Source organism: Anabas testudineus, chromosome 10 (genome assembly GCF_900324465.2).
Source record: "Anabas testudineus chromosome 10, fAnaTes1.2, whole genome shotgun sequence".
NCBI classification, from domain to species: Eukaryota; Metazoa; Chordata; class Actinopteri; order Anabantiformes; family Anabantidae; genus Anabas; species Anabas testudineus.
In genome coordinates, this window is record NC_046619.1 from 1,976,530 (window position 1) to 1,987,864 (window position 11,335).

At 40.5% G+C, this 11,335-nt stretch overlaps 1 protein-coding gene across 1 annotated transcript in view; it reads left to right on the forward strand.

The window, feature by feature from the left end:
• Nucleotides 1-10,883, forward strand: part of gfra3 (GDNF family receptor alpha 3) — a 34,332-nt gene extending 23,449 nt beyond the window's left edge. The window contains exons 5-8 of the mRNA XM_026358115.1: nucleotides 1,178-1,287; nucleotides 2,302-2,436; nucleotides 4,222-4,358; nucleotides 9,896-10,883. Coding sequence (XP_026213900.1) covers nucleotides 1,178-1,287; nucleotides 2,302-2,436; nucleotides 4,222-4,358; nucleotides 9,896-10,111 — 598 coding nt within the window. The 3' untranslated portion in view covers nucleotides 10,112-10,883. The remainder of the gene's footprint in view (nucleotides 1-1,177; nucleotides 1,288-2,301; nucleotides 2,437-4,221; nucleotides 4,359-9,895) is intronic.
• The last annotated feature ends 452 nt before the right edge of the window (nucleotides 10,884-11,335 follow it).

The following is an 11,335-nucleotide window of genomic DNA, read 5'->3' on the forward strand; positions in this document are numbered from 1 at the left end:
ACTGTGTGGCATGTAGGAGTTTCTCGTGAGAGCAGTATGTATTTAAGTAATATAAAATTACATATTGTACAATATGTGTGTATGTTATTGTGTGTGACTGCAGAAAGTTTTTTTTTTTTTAACTATTTGATCACCTGCAGTACTTCCTAATAGAGTAATTCAATTAATAAGACCACATTGTCAAGACTGTTGTCCCACATGAGGTCAGGTTTAGGTATGAAAACACTTTTGCTGCATGGTGGGAAACCACAGTTAAGGCTAGAGAAAGATTAATTTAAAGTTTTCTTACATGTTGTGTGTGAAGTGGTTGTTAAAATGTTCTGTATTTATATATATATAACACAACAAGCATACTTTATGTCCAAATCCAGCCAAAGTCCAATGCCCTTGAGTTTTTCTGGTGCTTTTCTAGCATGGTGCTCAGCATTCCTAGTTGACTCTGAGAAAGGCTTACAAGAAACAGTCTCCAATGATCAGGGAATGGAGCAGTCAGTAGCTTCATCTTTTCTAATTCCTATGTAATGTACACTCAGTATCCACTCAATAGTGAGCAGTGAATTGAGATTTTGGACACTTGTCCTATCAGGTTCGGTCTGGGTATCTACCCTCTAGAGTGAAATTCGTAGGAGACAGAGTGAGTAAGAGTGAGAGTGAATAAGTTGTTACACTTAATCCCTGGTCACACTAGCAAATGGCACAGACAGACTCATCCATATCTCGGAATAAGTGCTGCAAATGTGATAACTAGTCAAAGCAATGCGCTGGTGTCAGAAATTTAGCATAAGGCATGGCAGTAAACCTTAGCTCTTTCCACTTGGAAATAATACTAGCTCCAAATTAGCCACCAAACTTGACAAGCTCATTGTATTTATGAGACCATCTCCTGACTGACTGCGAGCTGTGTCTTATGTAGTCGTGAAACACTTAATACTTAGATGGATGGTTCGACACAGATAATATACATTTATCTATTTAGGACCAGCTCCTCTCTCTAAGAACTCAACACTGACTGTGATTGGTGCACCGACCTATTTGTGTGTCTAAAAGGGGAGTGAGGAAAATAATGAGAGAAAACACAAAATGTACTAAGTACTACACTGTGTTGATACTTAAAAACACATTTGCTGAACACATTGAATGGTGTTTGATGTTTGTGTTTCATTTGTGTATTTGCCAGGTCCAGACTGGCTGATTTCCTTAATAACTGCCAGCCATCTTATGTGACTACAAGTGGCTGTCTCAAAGACTCAACAGGCCTCTGCCTTCGAGCCTACGCTGGACTCATCGGTATGGTATAAAGGAGAAGGGCAGGACAAAGTGGAGGAAAAGTTAGGGAAGGAGAATAATTAGTAGATAAATTATATATTAGTGAATGTTGCATGTGACTCCAGATATGTCTGGGGGCAAGAGATGCTCCGGTACTCTACTGAGTTTGTCTTTATCAAATTTTTGAAGTGATACAATAGATTTTCCTGAAACAAGGTGTTGGATTGCTGTGCACTGATTGTGATTTCTGAAAACTAGGCTCCATGAAGGTTTTTAGCTATATTCATTCCATAGTTTTCTTGTGCAAGACTGTTTTTGCATAGTGAAAATGGAATTTTAAGTCTAACAACCAATAACAACCACTTCTCTATTCTACCTACTGCTTGGTATGAAAAAATAAACTATGTTACATTGAGTATTTAGATCAACTTAACACAGAATGATTAGAGCTTAAAGATCAACACATGTAACCCCTACTTTAAGTTGTGCTACCTGCTGTAAGACACAGCGTGAACAGGGGGACTGAAATGAAAAGAAAAGAAAAAGAAGCTGAAGGAAAACCTAACTGTGTCATCACAAGTGACAACTGGATGGTTAATAGGGCAATATATTCCCCATTTCGTTTTGTCAAAAGCTCTTTAAAACAGAGCAAATCTTGGAAAAAAAAGTGTCTGTACAGAATCCTGTGGGTGGACGGGTGGAAGAATAGATGGTCAGAGCGGGAGATTAATGGGCAGAGAGGCAGAAAGTGTGTGAACGGGGTGATCAGACAGAATAGAAGTGGAGAATGAGAAGCAGTGAGAAAGAAATGAGGACCCATGACAGCTGACTAGAGAAGTGTTGAAGGGCTCTGTGCTTCCTCTGACGATAATGAGAGGATGGCTTTTCTTTAAGGTTTAGAGCTTTTTTTTAAAGGCACAGTGCACATAATCTCATTTGCTTCTGGCAGTGCTGAATAACTGTGATAAAGATTTATTGGTGTTAAACTTAAACCTGAAGCCCCTCTCACTAACTCTGACCCCTTCTGACATGCAGGTACCATCATGACGCCCAACTACATCAGTAACAGCTCTGCTGACGTGTCGCTGTGGTGCAACTGTGAAGGCAGTGGCAATCAGTTGCAGGAATGCCTGAGACTCCAGTATATGTTCACGCACAACACCTGCCTCCGTGAGTCCACACTCTTCTCATGTGTGTCACACACTCTGCACACAGTCACTCAGAGTATACCATATCAGGTATAAGTTCTCGTCTTCACTTGCTCAAGCATATATATATATACGTACTGTTCTTGGCAAGTCTTTTAGCTGAAATGTCTTGTTTGTCTCAAACCCTCTCATACAACCCATATCACCATCTGTGAAAACTGCACCCCTACGGCATCAGGCATCTTTCGATGTAGCACTATAACAGCAGCTGGCACAGGGGCTCTTGCTTGTCATGGAAACTAAATACTCAAGGTTCACCGTTTGGTTATGTTGCAGAACAAAACAACTTGGTTGGCTTAGTAAAACAATCATGGTAATGGGTAAAATGCACATTGACCTTGTTTCCACTTGGTTTCACGATGCGTCTTGGACAATCGGCTGTAAAGTGGACAGCACTAAATAGAAGTGTGAACGACCGCCAAGACAGATTGTGATCTGATCACCCAAACCATTTACCAAGGTGGTCAGCAGAGGATGTGAGCAGAGTGGAGCTCCACTCCCCAGCTTAAAGCTGCTCCACTCACACTGACATGCTCCACTGCTCAGATGCTCTGGTGGTCATACATGCAGTGCTGTTTTCTGTGGGAAGGTCCTGTGACCTCGTGACCCCACCATCCTCCGCAGCTTCCTCATAACGTCATCATTTCAACGGTAGGTAAAGGTGCCTAACTGCACTGTGGAACAGCTGGTTGTAATGACCCGTTAATACTAATAATGTATCTGCAGCTGGACAATATTCAATTTTATTATTTTACACTTAGCCCAAATGAAAAAGTTCTGTTAATCAGTGAGCACTTAGAGTTGTTATTGGGTGGATTTTTATAAACCGTCTCATTCTCACATAGTGAATAGAATAATCATCAAGCGATTTCTTAGAACCTCGCTGCATGTAAGGGCTTTATTTATTTAAAGAAATTACCTCAGGACATAGCTTAATCTTATTTTGTGCAACTAGCATTTCTAATAAAAATATCCTATAAGAACCTAAGGACTTTTTGTTTTGTAGCATGCGTTACTGTTTCATGACGCTCTGCATGTCTTTCAGATGCTTTTTATATCAAAGCACTTAAGTATTTAGAATAAGGGATTGTGTGGGATGTAGAGAGTCACATTTAAACGACTTTCCAAAGCTCTTGCTATCTATATTGTCTTGATAAGGTCTGTTTAAAATTATGCATCTGAGGACTGGAATGATGGAAACAGCATTAATGTGTCACCATCAGAGATGCTTAGAGGAACAAGTCAAAGGGAATTAAAAAAAGAAAAGACTTTAACATGCTGTCTGCTGAATCTGTCTGGGTGTCTGGCACCTGCAGTGATGTTCACAGCATGAACTGAACTCTACCTTTTTATATGCCAACTACGTGCCACAGCCTTAGCATCCATGAGAGTCTCACAATCTCTATCTGCAGCAGGCTTCAGCGGGGTTCAAGGTGTGAGGAGAGGAGCCAGAGGGTGAAGCCCTCCAGCTGCCACTCAATCAAAGCAGCTGTCAATAGCACAGTCGATACACACTGGACCTGTATGTCCAAACACTAAACTCTGGATCGATGCATCAATGCATTTCCCATAAAGCTTGGTGATTTATCAAGTTGCCGACAGCTCAAACAGTAAAGCTGCCAAATAGATATGTAGGTTCACGCCCACACAGATGCAGCGTCGCAGCGTGCTGGCTGGCCGAGTGCTCACACACACACACACACACACACACACACAGAGGCACTGATGAGGCTGTGTCTCCATGCAGGTAACTCTATCAGTTTGATGGGGAGCCCCGGCTCTTTGCCTGCAGACATCACCCCCCCTCCTGCTCCCAGACCCTCCCCGCTGGTTCAGGAGGACGAGCTGCTGCGCAACAACCACCTGCCTGAAGACAACAGCATTGTGAGTACAGCTCGTCACGTTCATCACCTTCATATTTTAAATTACCTTTTAGACTTTTCTAGTAGCTTTGGTTTGAACTAGTGTGCTGTTTATTTATAGGATTGGTTCTATCTCCATTCACAGGACTTTTATCTTTTATACTTTGCAGACTCAAAGCTTCATATTCACTTGCTTGAGAGCGTTTATTTATGTTTCTAAAAATGACAATTAAGATGGTCTAGGAATGTGTTCTTACAACTATACCTTACCATAATGGTTTATGGATGAATCTTCTACCACAATGTGAATAAATAGAAAAACTATTTATATTCATGGTTACAGTAATAACAAGCACTAAACACATGCTACTATTTTTGTATGTATTAGTAGTTGAAATAATATACTCACCTTTATTGCATAAAGAAAAACAAGCTGAATTTGATATAATAGGTTACACTGATAGATCACTCTTAAAGACACTCAGGACATATTCCTATCACATAAAATGATGTTTGCTCATGTTCATGTGTGATCAGTTGTTTAATGTTCACACACAATAGTTGGTTCCTCAATGGGATCAATAAAGTATTTCATTAACCTGTAGCTCTGAGGGTGTGTTGTGTTCAGTTGGTTATTTACATCCTATGACTGGACACTTGTTTTCTGACTTTCTACCAGCAGACACATCAACAATGGTGACAGATTGTTGTTCACAGTTCATTCTTGTTTTTGCTGTCTTGCTACCTTACATTATTATGATGTGTTGAACACATGCACATCTGAGTCATACACTAACTTTGTTTCCACTGATATCAAGAAGATCATGATTGACGCTTCCTTGGTTGTAGCGAAACTACACATTTGCATAAAATTGAGCCTTTCTCAGCTTCTACTGGTGCTGTAAATGGGCTTTTCCTGAATCTATCGAGCTCTGCAGGGAGTACATCGCTAGAAAACCAGGACTCATACACAATGACTGGCAGCTGTCGCTAACCCAGCATTTTGAATCTCGATGTGCGAACAAACTGTGAGAGCATGTTAGAAATTCTCAACTACAGCTGAAATAGAATGAATTAAAGAAGAAATCTGCTCCCACAGGAACCTTTGCTTTTAGACCCAATAGCGTCCACCAGTCATCTAAAGAAGCAGCTTCTGTTTAAACAAACTTAGTTAGAACCAGGACATTTGATCAGCCTTCATTATCATCTTTCATTTCAACACTCTTTGAAGACAACACTGTATGATTTGTTATCCTGCCCCACTTTAAAATCTGATCTAGGAACAAAGTGAATAAACTGACCTGAAGCTACTTTACTACTACTTTACTCATTCGTCATTTAAAGTGTCAATATAATAGTAGTAACAATATAATAGTTAATTTGTAGATATAAGTGTTTTATTGTATCATTGCACCAACAATGCTACTGAAGACAACCTTAGCAATGACGGGCAGCTTCAAGATACAGGATTCAGAATTCAAAAAACATTATTAGTCCCAGATTAATCCCAAATTTGTACTTAGAGAGCCCCTGAGGAGTCACACCCTATGTAAAAATCTGGGTATGATGTGTTTGTGGTCAGTACATTTTGACCCAAATTACGACTCCTGCATGTTCAACTCTCCTGAGACTCACCTCGCAGAAAACATCTAGTGTTCTGATTCATATGAAAATGTTCTGATCTGAAACAAGTGGTCCTTCAGTTCATAATCTCGACACATAATGCTGCAATTTGCTTAGCAGGTGGGTGGTGAGGGGATCAAGGTCGGACTTCAACTACAGCCAATCAAATGCCCAGCTGTCCTGATTGTGTCCGTTTGATTCCTCTTTCCCTCTTTCTAACCAATCAGGCTTCACAGAGTCTGTGGCACACAGACAAGCCTTGGCTCTGAGATGTTTGGATTTCATTGCCGTTGGACGACGTCTGAATCGGCCAGCTCAGTAATGTGGACACAGTAACAGAAGCAGACATGCTGAAATATGCTGTGAACACATATGTTTTGAGAGCGCCGCAGCTCCTGGCTGCCCTTGTCCAACACTAACTATTAAACATGGTCCAATCCAATCGTTGTTCTGGCTACTGTAACCTTGGCCAGACCACAATCTGCTGTGGCTGTGGCTCCCTGACTCCCAGCATGCCTCACTGCCAGAGATAATCTGGGCCGCCAGACAAGAGGGGATTCCAGCTCTCTCTCTTCCTCGATTGCTCTTCTCGTCTCACTCGCTCTTTCTCTCCCTCTGTCCGTTGGCGTCTCTCTCCCAGTGAGCGGATTCGATGAGGTGTTGGTTGGAAGCAGTGCATCAGTCAGGCTTCATTAGTATGAATTTATTCATGCCCGTATGTCTCCCTCCTCTTTCTCCTCTTCGCTCAAATCGCACTTTCTCCCCACTTTCTTCATTCCAACCTTTCCTCAGTTCCTACATCCTTTCTTCTTTTACCCATACACTGTTTTCTTTCTTGTTCTCACTTTATTTAGTCTTGCATCTGCAGGCCTTATGCCCGTCCCCCCTCCTCCATCCATACCTGCTCTACATCTCCTCATCCGTCCGTCACTCAGCTGCTCGTCTCGTCTCTCCAAGGAGCTTTCGCTTGTTTCTCTAAAGAGATTTTCTTCGAATTTGAAAGCTTTCACTTCACAAAGCTGAGTACTCCCTCCGACAATATGGGCAAAAAAACAGTCACATGTAGAAGCGCTGATGACTGCGCTTTGTTTTAAATGTTACAGTTGTACAAGAAAATGACATTTTTTATTAATGATTTTAATGAAGTCTGTGTGAAAACAGCCAGGCATCCATATTAACAGCATCCATAGAAATCTTTACTTGCTGTAATCAATCCTCCTGCTCATACTACCCACAAATAGATCATATGCTATTTTTGATGGAAGAGATGGGGGCAAAATCCAGTTCTGCGCAAAGAAGTATTCAGTATGTATGTAAAGCTAATATAAGGCTTCTGTGTTTATGAAATCAAATCTTAATCATTTTTATCCTTTATCTTCTTAAAGTCTTGTCTTTTTGTGGTTCCCTGTGGAATGAAGTGGAAGAAATGAAGGAAAAACTATTTTTATTTATTTATTTTATTTGTTTCAGACCTTGATTTGTTTTGTTTTTCATATTTTGGAGGGGTTGGTTATCTCAATACATCCTTGTATCATCCTTACACACTCTGTACTGTCCCTGAACACCTCATAACACAGGATACTGTATTGAATTTGGGGGCATCAGGGAGTATTAATATGTGGGACACTTCAATGCAAGAGAGGTGGGATGTTTCCAACAGGTTGGTAGTGGGTTGGGTGGGGTCAGGGATGTCATGTGTGTAGCAGTTTCTGGCTCATTTTCACAACGGTTTCACCCCCAGTATTTATTCAGTGTGAACAACACCTCATACCATCTTCAGATAAGCATTCTAACACTGGTTTGTCATATAAAGAGCTGTTTGGCCCTCATCAACAGAGGAGGCATCCTGCAGGAAGCCCCGTATTAACAGGAGGACTTGTTACAGACAGCAAAACTTATTTTATTGTTCAAATTGGCACTTTACTCTTGTTTTAAGACTCACTTATCAGAATTGTGAACATGTCCTTCAATAGGTGCTCTTATTCTTGATTAGAAGAGATACAGATGTCATATGGATCAGATGTTGAACACGATGTGAGCCTCATGTTTCCTCACAGACAAAAATATATAGTTTGTAATTATAGTTTAAAAGGTGGCTGAAAAAAAAACACACCGCATCCATGTATAAAAAAACTGGCCTGTGGACATATCTGAGTGATTCATTTACTTATAGGTGCAGCGTAGAAAAGCATAATTCCAGCATTCAACCAATACCTTACCCTTGTTTATGTGTACATTTCCTTATATGAATATAGAAAATCAAAGAATGTTGGAAATCTGATCTACAGCATTAATACAGAAACTAAATGAATATATTAAACATATATAATAACTATCTAAATAAAGTATATATATGTAAATATGTATACATTTATCAGTTTCCTGGACATATGCTGGTCCCAAAAAGATCCCAAGTGTGTTCTCTTCTCTCCAATTATCTTCAAAGAAATATTAATAATGTTCTTCAGGCTTTTTCTGTCCCTCACCAATAAGTTATAAAAGCAGCAGATCAAAGAAAAGGTCACAAGACACTCCATAAAAGATAGTGGCTAAGAATAGCTGTGCACACTGGAGAAAAGTTTAAGCTTCGAAAAGGAGGTGCTGTCTCTGCTCGTTGGGCTTCACATTTTCAACATTCCATCTTAAATGGCTGTGAAACCTTGACACAGCACCTATTAGAATACGTTTCACTACTAACAAACTCAGTTCAAAAGTGGGCAAACCTCACAGTTAGTGCACCCTGAAGGAGAGCAAACGTTTATGGCTTCTGCAACTGTCAGACTAGATGATGAAAGGTTAAAACGGAAAAAAGAAATACCAGAAAATCTAAAAAAAGCATAAAACAAGCAGTTATCAGAGGTAGTATTTCAACAAAATGACAGAAAAGAGTATTATTATCAATAGAAGAATAGTCTGCATACAACAACCTAGCAGGGGCCTTGGGCTCCTCCAGATGTTGGTGCATATCATTGAGAATGAACATCTGGGTGTCGTCAACACTCAGCACCCGTAACACCGCAATGAATGATGTTCAGGAACAGCTTTAAAGTTTTAAATACAGATTCTCCTGATCAAAGTGTTCACACATAAACACAGGACTCACTGAAGAGCTGCTGAATAGTTCAAACTGCATGGTAATATCAACCATGAGCCATAAATACATTCAAATAAAAAAAAAAAAGATTTGATTGTACAATTTAATATGACTTCAGACTTTTATATGACTCCACAACATGCACATCGTTTTACGTCCAATTGTACAATCCAGTAGCTGTAGCCTTGAATTCTGCCTTTACAAAGTTATAATTTCTTGGTTTTTAAGTTGAAACTGTGTGAAAGGTGCTAATTCTACTATATGGTCATTAATGCGGACTTAGTGGGTGGTGGAGTTATACTGTAGCGCATCAGTTTAAGAGGTGTTACTAATGTTTTGCCCCCCATTTACATAAATGATGGGGGGACATTAGAAACACCTCTACAAATAGAATTCATAGCAGATTGTATGGGCGGACCCAGTAAAGTGACCAGTGAGTGTAGTGTTAAGAATTTAGGATAAGTACGTTGTTTAGTCTATTTCAAATAAGAAATGTGAAATACAAATTCTTTTTGACAAAATTCAATCTTCAAACCAGATTTACAATTAACAATGTACTGTATGACCTGTAAAATAAACCAAAATAATAATACTACTTAATGCTTTTAGAAATAAATAAATCAACTTAATTTCTAACGTGGCATTTACTATCACGTCTGTCCTTGGGACAAACACTGTGCATGTAGCATGTGACATTCTATATTTATCTAAAGTAATGAAATACAAACGTGTGTACATCCTCACTGTTTAAAATCTGAGAGGAGAACAGGGTTTGTTTTTTTTTTAGCACTGTAACATAAGACGCTTCCCAGCTCTCACTCACACCATGTCCTCCCTGTCAGGTGCGGGAGAGCGAAGTGGAGGAAGAACTGACAGAGACGGTGGAGGAGGGCGATGAGGGCGACCAGTTCGACGTCATCCCGCTGTACTCAGACAGGGCCACCATCTCCAACTTGGGCTCCCCTGGGACTGGGGGCGCTGCAGCCCTCCACGCCAGCTCCGCTCCCCTCACACTGCTGCTCCTCCTGCTCCTATGCACCTCCCTCAGCTGGGGGTAAAGAAGAGCACCGTGACACTCAAACACAAACATGTGCACTCACTCACATACTAAGGACATGCCAACAATCCCAGGCTGACTGCTGTAAAATTAGGAGAAACGTAGTGAAGAAACGGACTTCACCTTTTGTTAGTAGCATCCCCTCAGTTCTTCACCGTCCTTGCTTCTTTCTGTACTTCCTTCTTTGGAGATGGCACTTTGGTCATCATGGTCTGACTGCAGCTACAGTGGTGGATTTATGTGCTGGGGGAGATTTAGCTGTTGCACGGTGGTCGCGTGCGTCCATGATGTAGCTACTCCCGCTTTGGGTGCAGACAGAGATGGTAGGGTGGTGCTCAGTTGTTAGCATGCAGGTGATAGCAGCTTGTAGGTAATGTTGTGATCCAGTCGTGTCACACAGACAGCAACAGCACATACAGTAGTGCTGTGATCATGTCAGCCGCCTGATGTTAGTCATCAGTAGCTGATAGAAAGTTCGACAGCTGTCATCAATCCAAACTCCAGCTTACGGAAACAGAAGAAATTTTAGCCTAGCATAGCTAGTTAGCATAGCATTTTGGACTGATAACAAAAGACAGACACAACTAATATGATGCTGCCTATTGTTTGAAATTTCAGTTTCATTTGAGTTATTTGTCAGTTTAACAATGGTTATTGTCACGACCTGATTTGTTTTACGCATGCCCACAGAAGCAGTTCACATCAATGCCATCATTAGCCAGTTAGCTGGCCGCCCGCGTTCACTGATGGAAACAACATACATTTGTTGTGATACATGTGATCAATCCATGTCTGCTGTTGACAGACTATGTTTTACATCAACCACTGTATATATGTTATTTGTTTTTTAACATAAGAAGAACAAATATGAATACACATTCTCATTTATCCATATCTACTGTGTCATTTTCAAACGTGGTCATTTACAGATCAACAGTTTGACCATATCATAATGTGTATGACCTGTAAATAAAGCATGTTACCATTACTGACATGGAGCAAAGAAAATGCTGTAATTGCTTCTCAGCACATGCGTAGACCAGAACAGTATTGAAGGAGGTGATGCAGACGCCAAAGAAACGATGTGAGTTGTGGAAACTGGGTGTTGCTGTACTTGGACACCAGCACCACCCAAACGCTGCAGTCAGACATAGTGTTTTTTTTTAAATGTTATTTATTAACTTATTGATTGACGATGGTTTTTTTATCCCACTGGTGGTGACTT